Source organism: Phaenicophaeus curvirostris, chromosome 21 (genome assembly GCF_032191515.1).
Source record: "Phaenicophaeus curvirostris isolate KB17595 chromosome 21, BPBGC_Pcur_1.0, whole genome shotgun sequence".
Classification (NCBI taxonomy): domain Eukaryota; kingdom Metazoa; phylum Chordata; class Aves; order Cuculiformes; family Cuculidae; genus Phaenicophaeus; species Phaenicophaeus curvirostris.
This window is the reverse complement of record NC_091412.1, coordinates 11,480,210-11,508,052: the sequence shown is the minus strand read 5'-3', so window position 1 is coordinate 11,508,052 and position 27,843 is coordinate 11,480,210. Positions and strand designations below refer to the sequence as shown.

The 27,843-nt window shown below is 48.7% G+C and overlaps 2 protein-coding genes across 6 annotated transcripts in view; both read right to left on the bottom strand.

Moving 5' to 3' along the window:
- Window positions 1-323: 323 nt before the first annotated feature.
- LOC138729645 (3 beta-hydroxysteroid dehydrogenase type 7-like) lies at window positions 324-9,245 on the bottom strand. Its single transcript, XM_069874038.1, has 6 exons — window positions 9,028-9,245; window positions 7,412-7,567; window positions 4,898-5,006; window positions 2,651-2,750; window positions 1,811-1,973; window positions 324-846 (listed from the first exon to the last, which is right to left on the bottom strand). The coding sequence occupies exons 1-6, from the start codon at window positions 9,233-9,235 to the stop codon at window positions 413-415; spliced, it is 1,170 nt and encodes a 389-aa protein (XP_069730139.1). The 5' UTR covers window positions 9,236-9,245; the 3' UTR covers window positions 324-412.
- Window positions 9,246-11,717: 2,472 nt separating this feature from the next.
- Window positions 11,718-27,843, bottom strand: part of COL26A1 (collagen type XXVI alpha 1 chain) — a 114,331-nt gene continuing 98,205 nt past the window's right edge. For 3 of the 5 annotated variants that reach the window (XM_069873817.1, XM_069873819.1, XM_069873822.1), the window contains 10 exons: window positions 27,570-27,686; window positions 26,260-26,412; window positions 23,445-23,537; window positions 22,759-22,820; window positions 20,574-20,636; window positions 19,075-19,119; window positions 18,586-18,630; window positions 17,823-17,907; window positions 15,624-15,792; window positions 11,718-12,562 (listed from right to left, as the gene is read on the bottom strand). In XM_069873817.1, coding sequence (XP_069729918.1) covers window positions 12,550-12,562; window positions 15,624-15,792; window positions 17,823-17,907; window positions 18,586-18,630; window positions 19,075-19,119; window positions 20,574-20,636; window positions 22,759-22,820; window positions 23,445-23,537; window positions 26,260-26,412; window positions 27,570-27,686 — 845 coding nt within the window. In that variant the 3' untranslated portion in view covers window positions 11,718-12,549. The remainder of the gene's footprint in view (window positions 12,563-15,623; window positions 15,793-17,822; window positions 17,908-18,585; window positions 18,631-19,074; window positions 19,120-20,573; window positions 20,637-22,758; window positions 22,821-23,444; window positions 23,538-26,259; window positions 26,413-27,569; window positions 27,687-27,843) is intronic. The other 2 variants (XM_069873820.1, XM_069873821.1) reach the window with 2 other exon arrangements.

Genomic DNA, 27,843 nt, shown 5'->3' with positions numbered 1-27,843 from the left:
TGTAAAAGTGTTAATGACCATGGCGAGGGAGACGCCCGTTTGCTGGTGTGGAGAGAGGTGGGGCTCACCAGGCTGTGGAACAAAACCAGTTCATTCATTTTATCAAAGTGGTTTCTGCTACGCCCCCTCACTCCTGTTCCCACCAGTGAAACCCCCAGTGGTGGCACCGAGGGAAGGCTGAGCCCAGCACGCCTGCATCCGTGTGCGTGGACCTGCAGGAGGATGCTTTAAATGCAGCCTGGTGTTTCATGTGACGCTAAAAACAGCTGAGTTGTTGGCATGGCAGGGGCTGGTCCCCGCAGCCCGAGAGTACCAGGATTCCTTGGTGTTTGCAATATTTCTGCCTAAGACCTGTGCATGTTGTGAAGTTCAGATGAAACTTGTTGACGTGACACCCTCTCTCTCGCACTGCTTAGTTCTTCTTTCCGTGCGGGGGTTCGGGGGTCCCTGCAGCTGCTTTCAGCCACTGTGCAGTTCTGCGCTTGCTCTCTTGCCAGGTGAAGAGGGGTTTGTACCCAAAGTGCCTGGAGGCTTTGTCTGTCTCGTAGGAGAAGGTGGTGACTATCACGTTCAGTACAGGCAAGTTTAGGAAAGGCTGTAGCTTCCAGAAAGGGTACAAAACAATCTTGATTACCCTGTAGAATTGTATCATTAACCACATCTTCCAGTAAGGGATGTGTGAGCCCAGCCGTACCGCGGGGTCCGCAGCAGAGAGCAGCTGGTGCCTGATCACAGAACCTCTCCGCGTTGGAGTGTCGTCGTAGCAGTAGTACACTTGCCCAGCGAGTAACTCTGGTTTCAGCTGCAGGTTCCTTGCTGCAAGTACATGCATCCATGCAACGTTCCCTGGAAAAAAAACAAGAGGGAGAGAGAAGCAGGTGTTCAGAAGGAGCTACGTTTTCCTGTTTACTGTAGGCGTGAGTGAGTACAATGGGACCTGGTGGCCTTGGGGCTGAGAAGCAGGGAAAGCGCTCATGGTGTTACTCAGCTGTACTGTAGAGAGACTGAGTAGTTAATCCAGACCTCCAAGATCCTTTAAACCTTTGGTGTCCCCTTTGAGCTGGACAATTAACGTGCCTTGTGATAGTGGTTCATGTGAAGTGAAAGGGCAGCGCTTTGTAGCGAGAGCAGGATGAATGGGAGGCAGGGCTCGGGGGTTTTATTCCTGGCTCTGCTTCGAGCCTTTGAAGGAGTACCTTGATTTATCTAGGCTTGATTCCTCCCTAACAGCATTTTCAAACTGTTATCTGCACTTTTGGAAAAAGACATATAAGTGTGCTGCCCTGTGTGATTTAATGGGGAGTTCTACCCCCCCAAAATGCATCCAGTACCACAACAAACCCTTCCTACAGGCTCTGCGAGTAGATTCTTGTGCTTGCTTAAGTCGGTTCTGTAGAGCAGCCTTTGTGCAAGCACTCTTAGTTTAATTTCTCCTAATGAAGAAGGAATTGTCTTTTCTAACCAAAATCATTATAAAAATATTGCCTAAACTTCTATTTCTCCCTCTTAGAAGCCTTAACCCAGAAAAACAAAGATTAGATCTCTGTCCTTTTTTTCTGCTGACTTTTTTCTTTTCTCTTTTCTGAACATTTTCCTTATGTTGAGGGAAAGCAAAAAAAGAAAAACCTTCTGAGGAAAAACAGTGTAATGTGACCAACTTTTAAAAATTCTTTTAGCCAGTCTAAGTTTTGTGGGTATAAAAATATTTGTGCTTATTCACTGTATTCACCTCTCTGTCTTGGGAGGAAAATGTGTAAAATGCCCTGTGACTAAACTAGCCTGGTAGCAAGCGGATCGATCATTCACTCACCCACGTATGTGTAGTTACGCTCCGTGTCTTCGGGCTCTAGATAGTCCAACACACCATTTCTGGCTTTGGCAACCAAATACAGCTCTTGAAGAACCGCTGCTTTCTCCCCATACACCGTGTTTGCACGGATGATGCAGGTGGTGAGCTTGCCGCCGTTGCTCAGCTGTAAAATCGGTAGGGATGTTAGCGAGTGATGGATCCAGAGAGGAAATCTTCCCCTTCTGCAGTTGCGATGTATAAATAAGTATTTGCAACAACCAAAGCGAGGTACCAGGGGATGCAGCCAAGCTAGCTGGCCTCACACTGTGACTGGCAGAGAGAGATGCGCTGGGCTGTGGCTTAGGACAAAAGTCTTAAATTTATGTTCTGCTTTATTTTGTGATAGGAATGGTTGGACTTGATGATCCGGTGGGTCTCTTCCAACCTGGTGATTCTATTTCCTACAAGAGCTCAGCTGCCTGCTGACTGTGCTGGGAGTCTAAAAGGGCTGGTCAGCTATCTTGGGTTCTTAAATCACTGGGGCACATCTAAAAGTGACACCTCAATGCAGTATGAACTAGGTGAGATCGGTTTCTTAGGCTCTTTCTAAAGTGACGCTCCTCCTGGTGGAGCTAAAGCACAGGCTCAACGAGCAGCACCCTTTGATCTTGGAAAAGTTTGCCAGCTTTCTGATAATGTGGGAATATTGGGTTTTGGTGAGCTTTGGGCAATGTGGCTCGTGCATCGAGTCAAGGCAGCAGTTGGATGCACACTTAGGTATGAGTCTTTGGGTCTTTCTAACCAGCTCTCCCCTTCCACCCATCCTGTGCTGCAAAACTGTGCTACCATCAACTTTTGTACCTCTTTTCCGTTGGCTTCAAGTACAAGTTTCTCTGCCATGGCCTTTGTCTTCCCATAAGGCAGCTCTACCTCCCCGCTGTATTCGGTGTCCTCGTTGCCTCTGAAACAGATTGTGAGCGATGGTGAGAGCCCACGGAGAGCACAGGGCTCAGAGACATTTGTCACAGTGCGATTTACTCCACAATCTCTGCTCTCCAGGAACTTTCCACTGGCAGTGAGTTAAATGATTCTGAGGTCCTTGCTGTAGTTTGGGGGAAGAAAGGCGTGAGAAATGCCAGGCAGTTCTGTGAAAGTTTGAGTTCCGAGAGGAGGATTTGGTTTTGTCTAATGGTGTGACTGAAGGATGCGATATTCTGGCAGGCAAATTAGCCGTGGAGTTTCCTTTTTAAGTAATTCAGGAGTGGCTGAACAAGGTGTAAAGAGCACGAGAAAGTGGGGAGCAGGAAAACGAGAGCAATCCTAGTTCATTATTTTATTAGAGGTAGAGAAAAGCCTCTCGTGAGCTATAAACTAAAAGGAGAAGCCGCTGCTTAATTTTCTCACAGAGTTGATTAGATCTGGGAGGCGTTTGCCGGTGATGTGATAGAGCTGCTAGTGGTCTCCTGGAATATATGTGATCAGCAGGTTAGTGCTGGGGTTATTCCTTCGTCTCCTCCAGCAAATTATGCTCGAGGGAAAGAGCAAAGAAGCAGACCTGTGATTAAGGGCAAGAGGGACTCGCAGCCAGGCTGGAGACACTTGGTTGGCACTATGAAAGATAACCTGCTCCTCAGCCTCCTTACTTACAGCTGCAAGGAGGAAAGCCCATGGGATAGAAGATGCAGCTGGCCTCACGGACACTGAAATAATTCCAAGGAGAACCAAGAAAGCAGCTCTGTTCCCCACCAGGGTGCTGGTGTTTGTCCCCAGTGGTTCTAGATCACTGTTAGTCCATTGCAAGATTGGATTAAGCATATTTAGTGGGCTCTGAAGAAGCTGGGTAGTCAACAAAGCCTTGTTTGAAGCATTGGGAAGGATCATCCATAAAGACCACGTGTCCTTTGCTCCTCTGCTGCCACAACTGGCAAGGACAGCCTCTCTCTCCCTCTGTGTGCTGCAGGAGACTTTTTCACATTTTTAAATCAATTCACTCTATATTTTACTCTCTTAGAGAAATTCACCTGGGGCTCTGCCAGGAACGGGGCACTGGTACCCACACAGGGCAATAAAGAACTATAATGCTTCTCTTGCAGATGGGGCTTAGATGCACCCCCCGGGAGGGTTAAGTGGCTTGTGACAAGTTCATTCAGCAAAACTTTTTGTCAAACACTGGCCTCAGGAGCATGAGCTCTGACTCTGTCTCCACATTTGACATCTTGGGCATCTTGCTTGCTCTTTTCTGTGCTCGAATCTCCCTCTGTACACATGGATGATGCTGTTGCCTTTCTCTTGCCTGTTTGGCACCCTGTATCTCGTGTGTCAGAGATCCCGGCTGAGCTTAGGGCCACCTTGTGCTACAGCAACAGAAATACATGAGGAGCATCAGAGATGCAGCCTTCCCCAAACCCCCCTCCCCTGACTTGTGTTTGCAGGTGATGAGCAAGGGACAAACCAGAAAACAAGCAAGACAAAAGATGGATTGTGTGCGGTTTGTTGCAATCCCAGCAGAGGGCCCGAGACAATTAGGGGGGTTATCTGGAAGTTCTAGTTTTAATTGCTTTCTTTTTTGAATCCAAATTTATTTTTCACCTTGCAAAGCTTTTAGAAAGCAGCAGCTCCACAAAGAGGCAAAGCCGCCTGCCGCTCCTGGGCTGCTTCCCCCACCCCTTTTGAAGCTTGGTAGTAACAAAGAGCTCAGCATAATGCTCTTGCTTTTCAAAACGATCACAGATAACTAAACGCTAATAAGACTGGAGCAGCATTGTCAGAAGGTATCTCGGCAGTGGCTGTCTCGGAGGGATTGAGACTGACAGAGGCATTTTCTACTGTTGCTGGATGCTGAGGTGTGAGCATTATCCCTGCACCCATCGCCCTGTCCAGAGACTAATCCAGCTCTGTCTGTGTCAATTCTCAAGCACGTAAAAGGGAGTTTGGGAAGAGGTGTGGTTCCTGAAGGTGAAAAGGAGCAAAGAAAGAGGTGAGGAGTAAACAGGAAGGGGAACACGTATTTTCTCCTTTGTAGCCACAGCAAAAATCTCCATCTGGTTGCAGTCTCATTGGTGTTTAACCAGAAATCCAGAGAGATGGAGGCGAGTTGCTTAGCCTCACCTGAACATGGGTTCGTGCGATGTGTTGGGTCCCACCGCAGCAATGGAGCTCGTGTAGACAACACAGGGGACGCTCAGGGCGCAGCAAGCCCTTAACACGTTCTCGGTACCTGTGGGGCAAGTCGGGAAGGACAAACATTAACCACCTCATCTTGATTGCTGCTCTGCAAATCAAAGAGATAACCAGGCTTAGGATCCTGACTTGGAACAGATCCATCTCCTTTATGGCTGAAAAGATGTAAAGCCACAGGTCAAGGCTGCAGTTCCTGTGGTAGGTGTATCTATCCCTCTGTAGAAGTCCTGCTTGGGTTTGAGGGGTGGGGTGGGTTTGAATTATTTATGGCTCTTCCAGGGATGGCTTTTGCATTCATCATGGCTTTGATTCAAGCTGATTCTATGAGAACCTCAGTAACAGCAGCACAACCCCAGCTGCGTACCGAGGGCCTTCAAATCTGATAAACAGAGCTGAAAGGAAGCTGCTCATAGGGCTGGTTTCTGGAAATCTCCATCCTATTTCTACCTGGCTCATCAGGCTCTGCCTCTGAGCTTTGCTGCCTGGGAGGGCTGGCGATTTCTCTGGTCTCTTTGTTGTTAAGGGCATAATCTGAAATTATTGAGGAAATTCTGAGCTTGGGATCATTCCAGAGGGCAGGAATCAGTATGAAGACCTGGTGGAAAGAATCAATTTACTTTTCCACGTGCCTATCACACTATGTAAAGTTAACTGAGAATCCCTGTTGAGAGACACGGCTGGGAGCAGCCAAGTTAAAATCCATTCAGCTCAACAAAAAGCAGATTAAAAACTCTTTAAGTGACTAGATGGAAAAAATAATTCTTGTGGAAGAGGGTTCTTCAATCTAGTCAAAAAACCTGAAACAGGATTCAGCAGCCGGTGGTTGAAACAGGAGAAAATCAAAGCAGGCGATGTAGATTTTTGCCAGAACTGGTAATTAACCACAGCCACACTAATGCTCCTCAGCACTGTTATGGCTTGACAGATAGCCCAGAAACCTGCAGTTCTTCGTTCTGGGCAAAGTCTTTTGGAAAGGCACCGGCCAATTTAGCCACAAATTGCTGGGCTCGGGGCAGTAATTGGGTGAATTTCTGTGGCCTGAGCCGTGCGGAGGAGCAGCTAGAGGGTTGTGCACCTGACCTGTCCTGACCTTGGCTTTTTACCCCATCCAGTCTACAGCACATATCAAACGGTTCATTTTTATTCTTTAACATGCTCTGATTTTAATAGAAAACTTAAAACTAATCTTTTGGTTCAATTCCCAGCGAGGGCAGCTGCCTCGTTTTAGGGAGGTCTGTGTGAAGCCATCCAAGGGGAGGCAGAAACGCAGAGTTTGTATGAACTGTGCTCCTCAAAGAGGCACCCGGTCACCCTGGGATAAACTCTGTGTGTGTGTGGTTGTCTGGGAACGTCACAAAAATCGGCAGGAGGTGCGGTTTGCTGGGTAGGGGAGTTTCCCACTGGTCGCTGCCATGAAGGACCCGGCTCCTAGCAAACAGGCAGCGAAGGGGAAGATCTCCCAAAGCCGTTAAGGGCTGCAGGACCCCTCGAGCTCCGGCCGCTCTCTGTACACACGCACGAGACGGGCTCTTAAAACTATCTGGGTCTGAAAACAACTACAACGATGAAAAGAAGGATGGGATTTAAAAGTTGCCCTTGAATGCCTCAGCAAAGAGTAAGAGCCCTAAGCAGTAATCGAGTTTGAGATATACACATATAAAATATATAAAATTCCTTCCTTGTGGTTAACAACTATTTTAGTAGCAAACAGCCTGAGGTGCCACTGGAATTGCTGCTGTAATAGGGATTTCATTATTTTTATAGCCTGTGCTTATTTCCTAGATTTATGAACAAATTTTCTTTAAGCAGATACTCACCAGACATGAAATCGGTTTTTGGTAATAGGAAGAAAATGCTGTAGAGTTCAGTTGTGCGTGACTTGTAGACAGGTAATAGTTCTGAACTCTGACTGTAATTAAAATAGCATCACTTCCCGATGGCGCGGCTGCAGTTCCACTGGGATAGTCCTGCACTGCTCTGTGGTGCAGGGCTTTATGTCCCGGGAATCTGTGCGGACGCTATGAGCTGTCTAGAACAGGGGGTAACTTTTAATGGGTGTCCCTGTCACATGCCAAACTGTTTCTTACCCGATAGGCGTGTTCTGGATCAACTCGGTTCTATTAGTGGAAGCTACATCCTTGACCAGAGTCACTGAATAAAAACTGGGTCCAGATTTGACATTCCAAGACGAAGCTTTAGCAGTGGAGAGGAGCAGCATGGCCTGTCCTGAGCAAGGGCAGGGGGGCAAAGGCAGAAACACCCCACTGGAAAGGAAAGGTCCTCAGGAACCTTTCTCATCTCATAGCAGAGCGGCGAGTGTGCAATTCAGGGGACAAGGGCGCGCGAAATCAGGGAGGAGGTGTTTGTCGTAGCATCTCGTGTGTCTACAGCAAAGCCTGTAAATTGAAGGCTGTATTTAATTGCTTGTTTTAAGGAGCTCACCCTCGACGTTGACCGCTCTCATTTCCCGAAAGGGCACGGTGTTTCTGTAGTCCACAACGGCAGCCGTGTGAATAACCACGTGCACGCCCCGCGTGGCAGCGAGGAGCAGCTCGTAGTCCCGAACATCTCCCTTCATCACTGTCACACGAGTGGTGGCTGGGGAGAAATGATATAACCATAGATGGGGGAAATACGGATCAGCATCCCTGCCTTCCTGCAGGAGGAGATCCTGCCAGGAAACCTTTCTTCTCCGCAGGGCGAGCTGGAGCTCACGCCAACCAACGACTGCGCCACCTCGGTGCCTCCCACCGGGGAAGGTGCATCCCTGCCTCCGAGCACCGAGAGGGCAGGTCTGTCAGGTACCACTCAGCCCAACACTTGCCAGGTTGCCCCAGCTGGGTCAGAATAACCGTGACCGTCACTGCCCACCTCCAGCGTGCACCCAGGGGCAGGGAACGGGCCCAGAGCCACAGCTGGATACAGGACTTGCTCCAGAACGTGGGAGTGAGTGGAGCTGTGCCGGATCATTTCCTTAAGACAGAAGGTGTTTAGAGCTTGCTGGGGATAACCCTGAGTGAGCTCTCAGGACATTGCACAGACCTTTATTTAAACTGCAAATGCTGTGGAAGGGAAGGGGAAAAAATGTAACAGGTTAAAATGTCTCATAAGAAATTCCTCCTTAATCCATTCCAAAGTGGTTTTTTCCTGTCGCCTTTCCCCTCTCCTCCTCAGCCACCTACGGCCTGGGGAAACCAGCTCTGTGCAGAGGGGGCTTCTCATTGTGACATTCTCCTGGGACTCTCGGCCTGCTTTCAGCGTGTCTCCTCCCTCTCAGCATCTCCTAGCAGAGAGCGTCTCCCGTACAGGTTTTGCTGTCCCGTTCGAAGCAAAGTGCAGCTCTGGGCAGTCAGAGGGGACCCAGCCCACCTCTAACCACACAGAGCGCCCTGCGCGGCACTGGCTTGTTTGGGGTGGGTAGTCCCTAAGCCAGTAAAGCAGGTTGCTTTTCCCCAGCATATCTCTCTGCAATCAGCCCTGGTGAAACATCAGAAGGCGGCTCACAGAATGTGATCAAATGGATTAATTTAACATCTCTAAGCCTGTTTACCGGGGCTCGCATCTTCCTTTTCAATGCGCAGCACAGCCAGGCTGCTATAGGTTTCTCTATTATTTGAGTGATTTGTTTCACAGTAGCTGCAGCAGACGCTGAGCTTGCTTCAATTATCAGGGAATTTTGTTATTTTACTGAGAATTGGTGACTGGTTGGAGCAGTTCAGGAGAGTGTTTTGTCCCTTTGCTCTTAGACTGGTTGGGCAGAAGCAAGTGGGTTATTGGAGTTCCCACGTGAGCTACTTGGTGTGCCTGTTGCTCCTTAGGCTGATCCCCAGCTGGGACTCAGATCCTCCCTGTGATAGCTCCTGAGGTTACATGCTGTGGATCTTTTTGATTTACTCCTATGCTGACAAACATCTCTGAGATGCAAGTTCCTCTTTGTGCGGCCTGTTTAATCCAGGTTCCTAGCCCAAGCCTGTAGCTGTGGCATCTCCACCATAACACCAGCTGGCGTGAAAAGGAGGGTTGGGGCGCCTGCCTAGAAGCTGATGCCCTTTTCTTACCTGTGCTGAATTTTTCTACTTCTTCTCTTGCTACTGAATCAAAGACTCTGACTTCGCTGATGTAGTCTTGTTGAGACAGGAGCTCTACGATCTTCTCCCCAATGAAGCCACATCCTCCTGTCACGAGGTAGACCCGAGCTCCATCCATCTCTGGAGATGTTTTTGTGGTTGAGGAGTAAAGAGAATGTTGCTGCCAAGATCCTAGCATGCGCTGTTCATCTCTCAGCCAATGTTTTCTGAACTAGATATAACGTTTAACCATTATATAAAGTTCCTGGCTGAACATTAACTCCATCCAGTTACATATAAATTGGTTTTCACTGACACAGGGGCACAAGTGCTGCCAAAGACACCAGAGCACAGGCCAGTTCTGGGCTCTCTGACTCAGCGTTTCCCTTTCCCCCTGGCAGCACGTGGTCCGCGGCCGCCTCCCGCTCGCCTTGCTGGGTGGCCACTCGAGGTCCAAAATGTTGTTGCCCCACCCTGGGGCATCCCTTTTTTCCACCCTGGGCAGCTCTTGCCCCCAGGCTGGGCTGAAGTTGGTGTTACCTACCCCCCTCTGGGTGCTGCACCGAGACGGGGGCTCCGAGAGCTGCGCTGAGGGAGCCACCGTCAGTGGGGAGAAATAATCTTGTTCCCATGCAGCAGAGAGTCTCGTGTGGCTTTCCTGAATAATTCTTCTCTGAGTCGGAATAGGTACATGCGTGCGCACACACACATTTAGGAGGAGAAAGTCCTCTCAATTTAAAAAATGGCCAGTAGTAAAAGCCACATCCTCTGGCAAATTGTCACGATGGTTAATTTTAATCGTGGCTAAAGGAGTGCACGGCTGCTGTTTATCAGACAGCGGCCAAGACGTTTCCTCCTGTACAAGGACGCGTTATCCAGTTTGTCATGTGCCTAAAAAAAAAAGCGACTGGCTTTGTCTGAGGGTGCCTGATCCTCAGAGTTGGGTGGGGTGGGAGGGTGAAGACCTGCCCTCTGGCACGGCTGCTTCTCCCTCATAAAAGGGATAATTAAGCTGGGCCTGATCAGCTCCCAGTCTCTCTTTGAAGCCCAGCAAATTATTTCCTTTAGTCTGGAGTAGTCAAATATTTTCCAATCCATCTTTGAACTAACTTGTCACCACGTTGTGTGAGCTGCAGACAGGCTGTGCTAAAGGAGGAAGAGTGATTAACAGGGTCATGGAATTTCCCTGCTTACTCAATCTTTATAATGCGTGTGGAGCTCTAGCTGCCTTTTAGGCTGCAGTGTTGTTTGGGAAGCTTGGGAATAGTCGGTTCCCACCTCAGGATCGCCTTCCCCTGTCTGCAGTGCCCCGGTCTGGGACCGCGGGTTACAGATTCTGATTTGGGGCTGTGATGGGGCGGCTGTTCTCACTGGGGCGACAGCCCAGCTCTGAGTTGCGAATAAAGCGAGCCTAGAGTTATCCTCTATCTGGTGAAAATCCTTTAACGTAGCCCTTCCCCGGGCACCTCCCGCGGGCTGAAACATGGAGAGCAATTCCAGTTGCATGAATATAGCAAACAGTGTTGTCAGAGCTGTTCTTACTGGAGCATCAATGTTTGTGTTTGAAAAGTAAGCTGCGTCGACTTGCTGCTGAGCGTGTGGTTGATGAAGGGTTAAGACAGTCTATTCAAAGAGTCACCCTGTTTAGTTTGTCTGTATGCATGTGCGTTTTCATCAGCTGTTCAGCTCTGCCATTGATTTCTCTCGTGCTGGTTAAGCACCAGGAAAAGCCGCGTCTCCCCTCGCCGTGATTGCGCTCGGTGGCCGTCATCGCCCAGAGCCCCACACGGGCCTGGTGCTAATTCAGTGCTTGGCAGCCCAGCGCAGCCACAAAGGTCCCAAGAAATTAATTTAGCCTTTTATCCAGCAGCTCCCAATCTGTAGAGCAGTGATTAACAAGCTGCCTTCCTCGGAGGGCATTCGGTAAGGATAAACCTATTGGAGTTGGAGGTGTTAGGACACACAAACCAAGATAAACGCACCCTGAGAGACCAGAGAAGCGCTGCCCGGGAATGTTTGGCATCAAGTAACCTTGAGTGCGTCCTCATCAGTGATGCAAAAAGCTGGATGAACCAGAGGCCTTGACACCATGGACATTTCCCAGTGTTTACAAGACCCAGTCTTTGCTACAATTTCCGTATCTGCAGATCTCAGTGTAATCCGATCAGCAGGGGAAAAAACTGGCTGTGATTTACATATCTTGTTTTTGTTAGGATCTGAAAAACAAGTTCAGGAACCAGAACTGTCACGTCTGACAGAAACAGCCCAGGTCCTCCCCTACAGCCAAGGCTCTCGCAGAGTAAAGCGCCCTTTGCAGGCCGGTAGCTGCATCTAATGGGGTCGTTGTTCTCATAGTTGGAAGGTTAAAATCCCCAAAAGTCCCTAACCACATCCTTGTCTCACAGTCTTAACTGTCACACGGGGTGAGGCTCTGGGGAGCTCCAGGAGCCCAGAGGCAAACTCCAAGAAAGCAGGAGTGGGCAGAGAGAGCGGCTCCTGGAGGAGGCAGCTGCCCAGGAGGGACCCGGGGAGCCGGCCTGGGCAGTCACGGCTGCATCAGCCAACCTGGCTTAGAGCTGTAAGGAATCTTGGGATGAAAGAGGCACCCTGATTTCAGGCTGTGATTTGCTTGTACTTGCTCTGAGCCGCGCAGAGAGAGGACACCCAACATCGCCCTCCGTTACAGCATGTTTATTTCTCAGTGCATTACATGAAAAGTCTTTGGTATTTGTGGGTTCTTGAATACTGCTCCCACTCTGCTCTGTAAGAAAACGCTGAATACAAAATGTTCCATATACAGTAACAAACCCATAGGAAATAAAGAGCAATAGATATTTTGAACAATAACATAGCGATATGAAACAGATAACTAACCATGCAAGAGGTGGCACAAACAGGTTGTGTTTACAACAAACGTCAGAGCCTGCCAGGAACGAGTTCATCGTGTCGGGTGAGATTTGTTCTTGCTCTAAGATAAGAAATTACACGATAGCAAGGTACGGCGTACGGCTGCCCTATAAAACACCAAACAGTCGTAAAGCTCGTTACAATGAGAGAAGCCGGGACCTTCTGCACACACACGAAACACACCCATATAAATAAAAAAAATACTGTGTAAAATAACTAGTGGAAAAGTTAACATTCCCCTCTACGGATAGGGAATGTGCTTTGTGGACAATTATAGCACCTTTGCATTGCTCGGTTCCAATGCAATCACAGAAACTGGGAGTAGTTTAAACCCCTGTACCCCCAAGCCCCAAATGGAATGTAATCTCGAGTAAACCAGAGGCTGTAAACATGGAGGAGAATGAATTCCAAACGAGCTCTATCGAGCCGTGATTCCCAAAGCCGATTGTCTCTTAGAAGCCTTTGTCTCAGTGGTCACGTTAAAATCGTTCATTGCAGAGACTGGGAGCGAATCCCAGGGCCGAACTCTCAGAAAGCTGCTCGTGAGCCATCGCTCTGCTCCGCTGGCAGCACCGCTCCGGGCAGCCGAGGATCTGGAGCTGATTCTTATGGCCTGTTCCTGGGAAAGGTGATGGCAGAATTACTGTGGAGTCTGGGGGAGCAGGGGAGGGCTCTTCTCTCCAGTTTATCCCCTTTTCCCTGGGCTGCTATCAGTTCTTTACAGTAAGTGCAAATCAGATGCTCTGAAGAAGCATTCTCCTCCCCCAGGAGAACCATATTAGTGGTGGATGTGAGGGTGCATGGACTGCAAACGTTTTCACTTGTGCAACGTGCTGCTGCTCGTTAGCTCCAGGCAAGGAAAACGCGTTACTGCTACCAGAATCGATCCAAGTCAAAACCACATCGGAGCTCAGAGAAACATTAAGAATTTCAAAGCAGTCTTAATTAAAAAAACAGGAAAGGAAACACTGTGGTATTGCACCGTATGCATGTAGGTGAAAGCACTAAACATTTCAATTAAAATACATTTCTAAATGAGCATTCAAAAGAAATCCCCTAAGTCACACAGACGTGGCAAGAGGCGTTATATGCCCTGGCTAGAATGAATCCCAGTACCTGGCCCAAGAGGGGCAGCGTGGCCGGCGTGGTTTGCTTAGGCAAGAACATCATCAACGGCAGCGTGAGAGGCTACATTCACCTTTAAAATGTAATTAAAGTGGGACTGCACAACAGCATGGTCCTTGAGCAAGCAGAGAGGAATGAAACCCCAGCTGAGAGAGAGTCCATTTGGTCTAACCTACTGTCCCCCAAATTAAAGATACAGAACAGTGTGAGAGAGATGCAGCTCGAGAGAGCAAGAGGCATAGGGTGAAAAACATGGCATAGCTCATACAGGAATCTGGGGAAGTCAATAAGTAAAATGGTTGAAATCCAAACCTACCCAGTCTTTGACAACTGACCTGGCAGGGTTCATTGCAAACAACTACAGTTACATTTCCTTTCCTTTTGCCAATGATTTGTTTTACAAAGTTAAATTCCAAGATTCCAGTCACTATGAACGACGCAAAGAGAGCACCCAAGCTAATGCGACAGCTTTGAATTCAGGAAGGCAAAGTTGGAGGAAGAAAAATTTCTTGTTCAATTCAGTGTGAAGCCTCCAAACTGCCAGGGAAGTGAAAATGGCCCTGTCATACCTCCTCTTCCCCAAATTCAACCCCATAGCTATAAGAGCAGTGAAACCGTATTTTGGCATTTCCCTTTTTAACAATTGCTTTGGTCCTTTTGGCTCCTGAAACTGCAGTGAGGAAACTGCGCTCATGCGGTCAGCGACTGCAGGCAGCACCGCCTGCCCGCGACCACGCTCAGGCTGAGCTAATATCAGCCAATGCTCATTATTAAGTAGCTTCTGTATGAGGACGGGGTTCTGGTGCTTGCTCAGCACCGGCCTCCAGCACTCCACCTGTTTTGAGAGGAGCAGTTTGGTTTCTGGAGAACGGGGCCCAATCAAGTGACTTCAGTCATCCCAGAGTAACCTGTAACTGGTTCAACTCAGACAATATAAAGCTCTTCAGGGGAAAGGTTTGAATGTTCCAATGCCTCTGTAGGTCACCCACGTTTACAGTGTATGTGGAAAGTTAATTTACCGTGTAGCTAATGCTGGGCTGGCAGAGCTCCTTCATTTTAAGCCTCATGTCCAGTGCACCACGTGCTTCTGGGTTTGCCCTGGGAAGCTCCCTTTGGGTGACAAGGTTGCTGGACACACGGACTGCGCAGTTGTTGGTCTTTGCAACAGCTTCTGGCAGCAAGATCTTAGCAATGCAGTTTGCTCTTTCCCGCTGGCTCTATCTCACACCAGGAACCAGCCAGGATATGACCAATTTACCCGACTCAGGCCATAAAATGACAAACACAAACTCAATTTGCTCACTTTGCCCTGGGCTAAATTTGAAAACTGTCGAAAGGGGTGGGTGGGGATTAAAAAAAAATAAAGACTAGAACCATCAGCTCTGTTGATCAGTCTCACCCTTTCTAACAGAAATCACTGTCTACCTGAATGACACCTGCTCGTCTGATTTGGTTTGCAGAGCAGGTGTAGAGATTCGTTTGTCGCTGCCAGGCAGGTTCTTAACCCTGGAGCTGCGACCTCCCCCAGAATAACTGCAAAAAGTAAAATGACTTTGTGTTTGACTCCCAGCACAGGATGAGCCCTTGACAAGCCTGATTCCTCAGGCGGTGCTTTGCTCCGGCACTGTCTCCAGAGTCGAATGGCAAGGATTTACTCACAAGATAAAACCAAAACAGCATGAAAACAGTTTTCCTTCTCGATGTAGGATTTAGAAGCTATTGCAAAATATCCTTTTCTGTGAAAAGTTGTTGCTATTACTAAAATTAATTATCTCTGGATGTCTGCAGAAGCTGAACACAATATGGGAAGCCTTGCACAATTCCATCCTATCTCATACAAACCCCTCTATGCTTTCACAGACACAGTCAGATCTCACTGCAGATAGATAGAAAGTCAATGTTGCCATGAACATTTGCACCAGAAGTCCTTGCTCAGCCAAGACTACAAATAACACCACTTGCATGCAATTTGCAATATGAAAAGCCCAGGTTTTGATGCTAAAGCCCATATAGTAGCCTGAAATTTCAGAATAAGAGCTTTAAATGTTCTCTGAATTTTCCAATTTGTTCTTTGCTTAAAAGAAATCCCTGCGGGCCGTGCTTTAATGGCCATGGGAAGCGGTGTCTTCACCAGCATGATCCCCCCTCGTGAAATAAAAGCGGGTGCCACCAACTATACCAAAGGACAAGGCTGAGGCTTTGAGTCTAACCAGGACTGATTGTCTCGGCCAGTTAAGGAGTGCTTTAACTGAGTGGCTTCCAAGGGCTGCGAGGAAACAAGGGGAGGATCAAAGTCAGGAGGTGTCATTTCTGCAGACAGCTTGAGGATACCTGCCACCTGGAATTCCAAAGGCAACGTGACAAAATCGGGAAGAACATTCCAAAGACCCTCTCTGAACGATGGATGAGACATTCCCTGCAATAAGGGCATAGCGTGGCCGGGTAAGGAACCCCAACCCTGCAGCCTCCTACCCACTTCGTTTGCACTCTGCGATTAAGCACTGGGATATTGTATCTTTAACTGGTGATCAGGCACGGAGAACAGATGCTCCTACTTCATCCGATTGCTTCTCCTTTTGGCTTCACCGTCGTCCAGCAGTGAAGAGAGGATCTGGTAGGCCTGGAGCTGCGGGGGTCCTCCGCGTTTGATCTTGATGCTGCTTCGCAGAGGGGAGCCTGGGATCACATCTTGTCCAGAGCCTGGCTCAATGGAAGATAAAGAGTCTGTAAGGAAAGAAAGTCACGGGAGAGCGCTATTTAACAGGGGAGGCTACGGACAGGGTAAGCGGGGCCCTTCCGAGCAGAACCTCTGCTGGAAGTGGTGTCAGCCCTGCCCTTGTCTTGCCAGCAAACAACCATGGAGCTACGTGTTTGCTGCCGTCACACTGCTCCATCGTTAGGGCTTTTTCCTCTGCTGTGCCTGAACTCTTCGGGGTAGGTGCCCTTCCTGCAGGTGGCCCAGCAGGTCCTGTTCCCATTTCTAAAGCTCTTTCATCACCTGTAGCCCTGCCGGGCTGTGGCTGCTGCTCAGCGCTGCCCACGGGCTCCTCCGATTGAGGGATGAGGCCGAGCAGTCACTGAGGACTGATGGTCCTGGTGGCTTAAGCACCATTTCGCTCCTTGTAAAGGAGAACATTTTGAGGCACTAAAAAGACTGAACGAAAGGATCCACCCTGGGATACAGCCAAATTAGCAATAAAGCCGGGAATAAATATTAGCTGCCCATTGCCTCAGCACCCCTCGTGTTAACGCACAGCTCCTCTTCATATAGTCCTGCCCTCTGGAGCTAAACAGACATTCGGCTACAGCCACCCAACTGTCCTCCCGGCACTCAGGGACAGACACCGATAACTCCACGCTGCCTTGTTGCTTTTAATGTCCCCATTTCATCTTCGTTTTACCTTAGAAATGGACATTTGCTTGTCTCCCTGCCACCAGCCCAACCCCACATCAGCCTCCCAGCCCCGATTTGATCCCACGAGGCAGTTTCTGGTTCACGCGAGGGTTTGGCTGCCCGGGGGTGAAGTGAGCACTGCCAAAGGATTTGGGCTTTCGCGTGTCCTGCTGGGCTGCTCCCTGCTGCTCGCTGGGCCAGGCCATCGTGAGCCGCCCTCCCACGGCAGAGGAGAGGTTTGTTTGCTGGAGTGTTTTGCCTTGTTGCTCGGGTGGCTGTAGTTTTGGAAACCACGCTGATCATGGAGTTCTTTGGAAAATGAGAGCATGCAATTGGCATCTCTGCGTGGGTCCTGGAGCTGCGCTGAGCTGGGCTGCCCGGGAACCTGTGGTCAAATCCTTAACGCCTACGGTGGGATCACAACCAGCGAGTTGGTGCTGGGTGACGTTGAACCCGGGTGGTGCCTCACAGGGCAGGGTGTGCTCAAGGAAATTCTGGTTTGTTATTTTATGTCCTCTTCTGTTGGTTTGGGGTTGTTGGTTTTTAACCATACACACATACAGGGATGAACATAACTGCACAAGGAAAAAACGCCGTGCTTTCCGAGTCCTCTTTCTGAACAGTACTTTTGTAGGACCTAAAATATGTCTTAAGTTAAAGAATGGAACTATCTAAAAGCACAGAGTAAAAATACTATTATCTATAGTTATTGGATAGAAAAAGAACTATTTGCAGTCATACAACGTTGGTGTTTAAATACAGCGTTATCTACACTGTACAATTAAAAGCACATCCATCTTTGCCACTGCAGTTACAGGGGTGTAGAAGTATACACAGGTATAAGTAACTTGTGTACATCCTAAGCAATCACAGAAAATACATTTATGTGAGTAAAAATGTTTTGCCCAAATGACTGTTTCAAATAACAGCAACACATGCCTTGTTGCCAAACGGACTATAAAGAAAGACAAGGGCCTCAGTGGCAGTAAAGTCACTCTGTTAACAGGATTAAATGCTCTGGCCTAGAGACTTGAACGGGCAGCTCCCTGGGAAGCCAGTAGATGATCTGAGCCACGTGGCTTGAGCTGCTGCTCATGACTTGGCTCTCCAAATTGCACTAAAAATTACTGTGGGGTCATTTCACCTGCTGCAGTAGAGCCAGAGCAGCTGGTGCTGCCCAGGGAGCCTCTGGGCCTCGACAGTTCTGAGCATCCTTTACATCGTGTGGGATACCTGGGTTCGAAAACATGGCTTAAAGAGATACTGTGAGTGCGTGGAGACTGGGAGTATGTTTAACCATCGAGCAGCTGCTTGAATGGAGCCCTGGTTGTCTAGAAAAGAAAAACTTAGGGACGCTTACCGTGGATTCCTATCATGTGCTCAAGAATTAATACCCTCTCAGCTAAAATCTTCAGAGCTTCTCGAAGCTGTTGAACACCTTCCCCCTGCAAGAAGACAAAGAAAACTAACATTGGTATATGTTGCAGGATAGGCTTCCTGTTGATGGTGTTGTCACCAAACTGTGCAGCGTGACTGTTTAAAGAAAGAAAAGATGTTGAAGGGGAGAAAAGCTGCAAGGGTTAAGTAGGAGAAATGCAGAGCCTCTGACCCAAAGCCATGCCTCTCAGCAGCGGCCAAACCCACAGTGTATTTTCCTGTCAAACCTTTCTAATATGCAGCTGACAACTACACCGAACTACCCAGAGAACCAGTTCTGCTCTTATCTAACATTTACACTGAACATCAGAGTTACCTGGGCTTCCTCTTTGTTGTTACACCAGGAAATGGGATGTGTAGGTAGCATCATCTTGTTGCTCCTGAGGGAGAGTGGGGGAAGAATTCTCTACCTCATGGCAGCTCTGTGAGGCAGAGCAGCCACTGGGACTGAGGTGTTCAGAGAGCATGGTGAGAAGGGCAGTGGACAACCTGGCTAAGGAAACCTCAGACTGGGATTTCTAGCATGAATTAACTTCAAACCCGAAGTTCACATCATCTCTTGCTCTGCACTTTTAACTGGGGACAAGAACCTTGCCCTCCACAAACCAGCCCACCAAAGGGAATACGGGTGAAGGACAATAAGAGACAAAAAGGATAGCAAAACAACAGTAAAAATGCTTGCTTACATCAGCACTTTTGTCACCTTCCTCACCCTTCTTGCCTGGTTCACCCTAAAACAAACAAGAAACAGAAATTTGTTTTCACATGACCGAGAAAGCCATCCCCTCCCTCCAAAAGATCAAACTAAAGGCATTTCACCAATAAACTGACTCTCTGACATGTCTTGCCAAAGGCTCTGCTGCAGCAGGGCTGGGGCTCCTCTCCCCAAGGTTTAGCTAGAGAGGATCTGCAAGCAGAGCGCAGCTCTGGGGGCGCAATGCCTTCCTCATCATGCATTTCAGCATGATGCAGAAAGACTACGTCCCGTTTGCAGAGGATTGTGCTACGGGGAGGCTGCCTACTGAACAAATGTCTAAGCTGGAGACAGTTGACCTCAGCCTTGCATCGGAGAGCGCTGGCTGAACCAGCTGCAGCCCAGCTGGGGGGTATTCACGGTGCCAGGGGGGTACCCAACCCCGCTGAGTCTCGCAGCCACCCTCAAGCCCATCACTTACAGGCAATCCCTTGATGCCTCTCTCTCCAGGCAGCCCCGCTTGCCCCTGTTGGAAATAAAGTCAGGGTCAGTAGGAGACAGTTTTCCATTTGACAAGAACACAGTGTAATTTTTCCTAGTGGAATTAAGATGGTTTAATGAGAAACCTTGCACTTGGGATAATATGAAAAAAAATCCTCTCCCCTGACATTATCACTTAGAGGCAGCAAAAGGGGGTCACGGCTTTCTGTCAAGCATCGGCTCCAAATCCCATCACACTTTGGAGAAGTCGCGTTCGATACAGAGCAGCTTGGCTCAGTCCCCCCTCACTTAAGACGATTAGCAATGTTTTGAACTGTACAGCAGTCAGTTACATTAGAGCAGGAAGGCATTTGGCTGGAGATTTGTTTCTTATGAAGATACTGCATCCTTCTCTCTAGTAAAACCAAGGGCTGCTGCTGCCCCAGCCAGCAAAGGGAGCCCCGGACCCCCATGATTTAGGGTATCACAGGGTATTTAGGCTGGATGTTAGGACTGAGTTTCAGCTCAGGCCCTCAGGAGCTGTGCCTCTGAAGGCTGCCTGGGGTGCAGTGGTGTGTCCCTCAGCGGCTCTGTTTGAGAACAAGACTAACTGAGGCTGACAGTGAGCATCACACAGAGTTGTGCCATCCTGGGATGCACTCAGCCTGCTGCAGGTCTCTCTACATCTGCGCTCTCCCAGATTAAGCAGGAAGAATGTTTAATAACGTTTCCTCGAGTCTCAATACATCCTGTAAATCCTCCTCTGCTTTTCTTTGCAGCTGCACAGCTCCTCCGCTCCGGTTGAAGCTTTGCTCTAATTTGTATCCACCAAACCCAAAATTGCAGTGTGGAGTTGTCAAAACCAGCATTAAAATCCCTGCTCACAAAAGACAAAAAGCACACAGACCAGCCTACAGAAATTCTGCCAGAAAAAGCAGCCAGCTCCATTTTCCATGCTAACAGAGGGAGGACAAGAAATAGAACGTATTTTTTTCTATTTAGCAAGATATTCTGATATTTGAAAATCTCATTTATCCCAAACTGGGAGGGAGAGTTACAATCCTGAGTATCTAACAAGGAGAAAACAAAACCCAGGTCTAAAGGACTTGTCTGTCCTGATCGGGGGAATGACTTTGGTTCAGGAAAAGTCTGATGAACTTTTATTGCCTTTTTGCCACAGAAGGAAGAGTTCAGTCACAGCACAGACAACACTCCACAATAAAGAGCTTTGGTTGGCAGAAGAAAGATGGTCTCCACAAGTGTTTATAGACCATGTATTTGCTACCTGAATCTCTTTAGGGAACAGCATATTTTGCAAGCAATTCACCCCTCTGTCTGCACAGTAACCCCTCCTCTTAGTTCTTGCAGTAGACCTAGAGACTCTACACCTCGAACTGTCCATGGCTGTAGTCCCACAGGATTTGAAAGACCCATGGTGCGTGTAGTTTCCGAGCACCACCCCAGATATTGACAGGAATCTGTGTGTGTGTAAGTCCTTACTCTCTCTCCTCGGTCTCCTTTGGAGCCTTTTGGTCCGGGTTGTCCTGGAGAGCCTGGTAAGCCCTAGAAGAGATGCAAACCAAGAAGGAATTAATTTTTCTACCATGCATCCTTCGCATAGGCAATACATTTCCCAGTGATCCTCCTCTCCTGAAAACCTCAGACACCCAGTAAGCAACTGGGCTGGATTCTCTTTCACCTGCAAGCAACACCAGCAGAAGCTCTGTTCACAGATACCCTGAGTGCTACAGTTTCTGCACATCCCTCTGTTTGGGTCTTTTAATGTGCCGTGAGCTACTGGTGTAACATCTGCGAGGGGTCAGTGTGACAGGATAGTTCTTGTTCTCATTTACCAAGAAGAAACTAATACACAGAGAGTACAGTTAGCTTCAAAATCCCCCTACTTTGCCCTTCTTCCTAATTGCCTCAGTGGGTGGCGTGAGTAAGCACACATACCTGAAAATTAATTGGATTGTGCGGTGGCAACGATTTTGAAGCCATTCACTCACCCTAATAAACAATTTTCAAATGAAGCCCAAGCTCCACTAATAATTCTGCTCCCTGGGTTGAATAAATCTATAAACCAGTCACCAGCAGATAAGAAGGGCACAAGCTCCACATTTCTGTTAATTGAACTGATTGCAGAAATCGATCCAAGTTCTTAACATATCCACCCAGCAGAGCCATGGCTCTGAACCAGACAGGGAGAGAGCAAGACTGTTTGTTTATACTCAGCATGTGGGCTCCCCACGACCACGTGCAAGATGCTTTTTGCCACCTCAGGTATATCGCACACGGCCTCGAAGACTGCAGCAGCGAGACTCCTGCTGCACTCCAGAGCAGCTGGGTCAAGAGCAGCCCCCAGCCCCACAAGAGATTCAGAAACTCAGGCCTGGTTTAGGTGGTTAACCAGGGCTGCTAAATGAGGTATGGCACAAACCAGACTTGGCCCTGTGTCAAACACACAGCATGAACAAAGCTTAAGTCTCCAAAAGCATCCTTTGCTCTTGCCAGCTCTCAAGGGTGAGTTTCAGTGTGTGATTACACGGGGACGCTCAAGAACACTGAATTCCACAAATCTGTGGTAAAAAATAGAAGATTTATAATGTGTGCTGCATGTGAAAAAGCCAGACCCTGCTACAGAACCTATTTATGAATTGGGAATCACCTTATATTTAATCACATTAAACTGCATCTGTCATTTTGCTGCCAAATTTCCCACTGTGTTCACCTCTGTCTGGAGTTCCTCATTGTTCTCCAGAGCATTCGCTAATTGAAAGGATTCTGCTACGCTGGCAAACTTTCCCTAACCTGCTGTCCGTTGCTTCTTCAAAGTGATTAATAAATACATTGGAAAAAATCTCCTTTCTCCACTTCAAGCAGTTCCAAACCTCCTCTTCTCGGGATCTAAGTTGCATCCCTCTGCTAAGTTCCTTAACCTTTCTCTCTCTCTGTGCTCTTCAGTCACTTTTATCTCTCTAGTCGTGTCAGACCCCTTTGAAACATTTGATCTTACTGATTTACCTCCACATTAAGCAATACTCACCCCCAAACTGTATCGGCCAACCACAATTTTGAGTTGCTTGGTCACTTCACTATTCATCGCAACTTCACTTCTTTCCATTTAACCTGCTTTTCCCATCTATGCGAGTACTTTGCTTTTCTTATACCGTAAATTCTTTTGAAGGAATTCTTTATCACTCCATTATCTCCCCCTTCCACAATTTTTTATCAATAAATAATCAAACCAATGGGAATCCGTGAGATTTTTCTTGACTAGAAAGTTCTGCTTCTGAAAAAGGAGGTTTAACAAGTCTACTTCGATCAAGCAGTGAACTCCCATTGATGCACTGTTGTTCTTCTGACACGTTTCACAGGAAACGTGGTATTTTTATTACTGGGCTAATGAAGCCTCTCTTGGCTCCTTTGCATCAACCCAGGCCACAGCGCAATGTTTCGACACAGCAACAGCAAGATGCGTTGTTATGATTAAGGGAAAACCTGGGAAGCAGAACCATTTCAACCTCTCTGCACAACTCAGAATGAAAGGAAGGTAGTAAAATCACAGAATTTCATGGGGAACAAAACGTCGGATGTAAGACTTAGGAAGTTCTGCCCCTCTTGGTGCAATCAGATGTTTTGCACCTAAGCCCCGACTCGGCCCCGAAGCACCAAAGTGCCTTACTTGTGATCCAGGGATTCCAGCAGGTCCTGGTGGCCCTTTGGGTCCTGACGCACCTGGTGGCCCTGCAGAGAATCAGCATTTGAGGCAATTTTAAGGAGTTTTAATAGGAAGAACCCTAAGTTTCAAAGATGTGCACTTCCTTTCATTGTTCAGCTTAGTCTCCCAATAGGTAAAAGCCATTCATGGATCACAGGACAAGAGCATCAGCACTTTGTCACACGGGATTTTTTGATACCCACTGAATTTTCATCCCAGATTTTGATTTCAAAAATACTGGTGAAAATCTGAAATAGCCCAAACCAGCCCCAAAGTCTGCAAAGTCTGTGTATGCAGCACTGAGAGCAGCTGGCCAGATCCTGCTCAGTGGAGCTCTACAGCAACAGCATGGGATTGCAGCAGCAGTGAGAACAACTCTGCTCTTGTAAAGGAATTCACAGACAACCCATTCTTAAAGACAGTCTTTAGTTGTTCTCTTCTCAAGGTCTGTCCTGTAGAACAATCCACCAATATCAACAGAAACCTGATCACTTCTTGCCACCCTTCCCACTCCTGGACCCACAGCTCTCACGCCCTTCCAGCAAGGACCACTCACGTTCCGTGCAGGCACCCAGACCGCTCACCATCAGAAGCTTCCTTTGCTCACTCTCCCCGTTAGTTCGGCTCTACAGCTCAAGAGAGTTTGTTACCTGGTGGCCCAACGGGGCCCGGGGCTCCCCGTGGTCCTGGCAGACCAGCCATGATGGTGTCGATGACGGTGGAGGCCAGCTGGGGTTCTCCATCTGCATTAAACAGGAGAGCCGTTAGTGTCCCTGCAGTGAGATCTGCCTGGTCCCCACAGGCAGGATCTCTCCTAAATCCTTTGGTGGCCGTGGCTGGCCACGGGGAGGTGGTGATGCCATCTCCAAGACACGTCTGGCTCCCGAGAAATCAAACATGGATCTGGAGTTCCCTCCTGATCGTATGGATGACCTGGAGCCACGCTGGCAGCCTGCGCATCCCCCCAGCACAGCGTGACCCAGCACAGCGATGCCCTGAGCCAGGCCAGGAAACTCGGCTGGCCAGAGCAGCAAAGCCTCTCAGAAGCATCGGCCCAAACAGCTTCGAAACCAGTTGGTTTCTAAATCAAATGCCCTTCCCTTTCTCCTCTCCTTCCCCTTCACTCCGTCTGCTCCGCTCTCCCCTCCTCGAGAAGGGCCGTGCGTGGCAGCCGGCACGGGGACATCACTTGGCACAGCTCTGCTCTACGGGGGCTCTTTGCCCCCCATGACCGTGCTTGGTTCCCCTTGCTTTCCCCATGGAATACGTTCATGTTATCTCCTGTGTCCTCTGCAAACAGAAATCTTCGAAATGCAAGATACACCAGCCCTCAGCAGAGTGAATGCTGCTTTCTTTTCTCTTTTCCCTAAAAAGCCTCTTAGCTTTAGCATGGAAAGAGGATGGAGCTGGCTCTGGACCAGGCATGGGGCCGACCTTTTCCAAGTGGCAGAGAAAGCAGCGACCCTCGCAGACCCTCACGACTTCTGGCCTATGGGTAGTGTTTCAAAGGGATAAATTCTCCCATTAGAGGCTTGATTCGGTGAGACAGGATGGAAATGAAGTAATCCTGATCCGGAGGGAGACAACCGGGACTGATTTCTTTACCACAGCACAGTGAAACTCTGAGAAAATATTTGTCTCCCCATTTTTGGGTTCTCCCTGCTGATAAACACTGACAACAGGAACATATTGTGATTAATAAAGGCACAAGCATTAATCATGTCCAGGCAGAACCAAACACTGCGCTTCTACTAATAATGTGATGCAGCTTTCTCCCATCTCCAGGGGTGCTCGTGCCCATTACCAGGAATGTGCTTCCCTCTGCTGTCAGCAGCTGGAACCTCGTGTTTATGGTTTGCAGATGTGCTCCATTCAAAGTAAATAAATTAAAAAATCTACCCAGAATTTACAAGACTATGTTTGATTGGTTGTAGAGCTCAGCTTTCCACCAGCCTGCGGTGGGCAGAATGAGCAGGATGACAAGGTTTTGTAAGGAAATGGTCTTGACGTTGCTGTAACTCTACCCCGACGCCAGGGATAACCAGGACTTGCAGTGACACTTGGGTTAAGAAAAATTTTTACAATGAAAAAATTGCCATAAAGTTTTGGGCTCCTTCTGCAAACTGAGAAGCCCCCGCCAGATGTGGGGGGACGTACAGGGCCCCAGGGACATAACGGTCCCCGTGAACTCACTGTCCTCAGGTCCACGTGGGAGCCTGTGCTGCCCTTGCCAGCAGAGCCAATACAGAAACGTATCCGCTTCCCATTTGGGACAACCCGGAGCTCGCCCCTCCCCTTCAGCTGGGAGGGCCGTGTATCAATGCCAGCAGACACTTTTTAATTCACCCACTAGTTTGCAAGAAAGAGTTGAATTCAGAGGGTGGTTGGAGGGGGGGCAGCAGCAGAAGCTAAACCCTCCATGAGGAGCCTTTGGAGTAAAATGAATCCAGAGCGGCACCGTTTGGTGGGATCCTGTAAGGCAGCGAGGTGGCTGCAATGCAAAACTTCCTTGTTTATAAGGCTCGTGAACGCAGCAGCTCGATCTACACTCTGTGAAAACCTTAGTCTTGCCCATACACTCCAAGTAACTGGATATAACCTCGAGCTGTTAAAATCCTTCCACAATAAAAAATACATCTGTCCGCTTTCAGGAAAAGGAAAAGGAGTCGGGACAGCAGAGATGGTGGAAGGAAAAGGAAAGGTCTAGAAAACTGCCAGACACAGGGAGATCCGTTAATCCTTGGCTGTAACTCATACACCTGAGCTTGGAAGCTGGATATGAGCAGAGGAGCTGGGAAGAGGCACAGCTGAAGTCTGGGGGGACTGGGGATGGGACACCCGGCACAGCCAGGGCTCCAGGCATTTACAGGCCAAGGGGAGATTGAGCTGAGCTCTGCTCAGTCACTGTTAGAGGCCAACTACACAAGGCTGGGACAGAAGAAATCAGATCCAGCCCAGATCTGAGAGCACTCACATAAGAGCACATGATGTGCCTTTTCTGGAAAACCTTTCTCACCATGCACAACACAAATCAAATGAATATATTTTTAGATCACTGCAGGCTCAATGAAACCCTGACCCTCCAGCTACAGCGAAGGGATAAATCACAGCTCTTGGTCTGGGCTTTGGAGTTTGTAGTTCTCTGTTTTGCATGGATGTGAGCTAATGCTGTTGTACCAGAAATGCAGGTAGAAGACATGTCCATGGGGTGGGAAACGAGATGATTGACAGATATCCTTGTTATGTTCTATACTTTCAGTGTTGCAAACCTTTGGTACCGATTTCTGAGCAACCCTGAGCACTGCAACAGCAGCACCAAGAGGTCTCTCAACAGCACGGTTCCACTGCACCAGTACCCACCCACTGCCAGGCTGCTGCATTTCTTCACTCCTTTGCCTTTTGTGTGACCTGTCTGAGCTCTGTCATCTCACCTAAGAAAAAAACAAGAACTGAGGAGGAACTTACTTTCTTTTTCAGCTGTGGGCTGGAGTGAGTAGAGAACCCCTTGTTGGAAGGTAAGAGGAAGGCTTGGGGCAGCTGGTGGCCCTGGAGGACCTGGGGGACCTGGGAGCCCGGTTTCTCCTGGAAGTCCTCTTGGTCCTTGAGGTCCCAACAGCCCTGTGCAGAGGCAGGAGAGGATGTGTTAGTGCATTTGAAGACATTCTAATGGATGCAACTGGGTAAAAAGGCAGTAAGGAGACAAAGGATTTCTGTCCTGGAAACTAGGGCAGGGGGAAATAGGAAGAGCGTCCCACTTTTCCATCATTTGCTTTTAGCATCTTTCTTGGCAAAGCAGATGACCTTACTTGGCTCAAAGGTGCTGCGAAGGTCAGTTCCTCAAAGAGCAAAATCTGCACACCCCTGCGGCTGAGCAAGAAACTAAAGGCAGGAGGGGATGAAATCAAGTAGTGCCCTTCTCTCCCCCTCCATATACACCTGTGTGTCCCTTACTGCCAGGAACGCACAGCAATGCCCACAGAACCCCACCAGTCCCTCAGCAGATCAGTTCCACTTCCTGTGGGCTGGAAGGCTCTTCTTGCAAACTGAGAAACCAAAGGGCAGACACAACCCTGGCCAGACCTCAGCCATTGACAGGCGGCCACAAAACCCCAAAGAGCCTTCAGGGCCACTCTCATGTTTAAGGCACGCTCCAAGTTTCACATCTTTCCTGAGCTCTGATTTACAAAGCACGGCCTTTCAGACACACACAAAGCGCAGAGCCCGAGGTCTGGCACCTATTGTGCAGTATCGCCTTCATCAAAAGGGGCAGGGACATTCTGAGGATAAAGAAAATCTCCCTGCGCAGGAATGGAGTGAACTCTGAAAGAGCAGCCTCATATCCTTTTCCTTTGCCATACAAAAGCATCATTAATTTGACATCCTGGCATCTCACAGCTTGACACACGTGGTGGAGAAAAAAGGGAGTTAAACCAGGCACACAGCGAGAGTTAAATGGGGAATGCTCCTCTCCACCGGCTGACGGATCAGAGACTGCTCCTTACAGCTCCTGAGCCAGATGGGGAAAGTGAGCCTGCTCTGGAGCTTTGTGGGACAAGCTCTCTCCAGCTCCATGGGAATCCCAGGGCCTGTCAGTGCTCACACAGCTGACTGTCTGCTCTGGGAGCCACTGGCCGATTGCAGCGCCCGGGGACAGGCAGGAATGGATTCAACACCAACAAAAGATGCTCCACATCTTGTGTGTCTCTTGTCACAGACAATGTGCACAAAGTCAAACATTCCCTACCGTGGTAGCACTGCCCTCCTTCAAGACTTACCTGGTGGCCCTGCCGGGCCCCTCTCACCAGGTTCTCCCCTCTCTCCTTTTGGCCCCGGTGGTCCTGGAAGTCCAGTTGGTCCAACTGGGCCCGGAGGACCAACTTGTCCTGGCAGCCCTGAAAACATTCAGGAAGGAAATTAGTTGGAGGTTTCTCACCCAGAGGACACAAACTGCAGATGCTTCTGTGAATAGAGGAGGCCCTTTAACAGACCTGGGCTGAAATCTCAGCTGACAGTGGCCGCTGTGCTTGGCCAGCTCAGGCAGGGGATCAG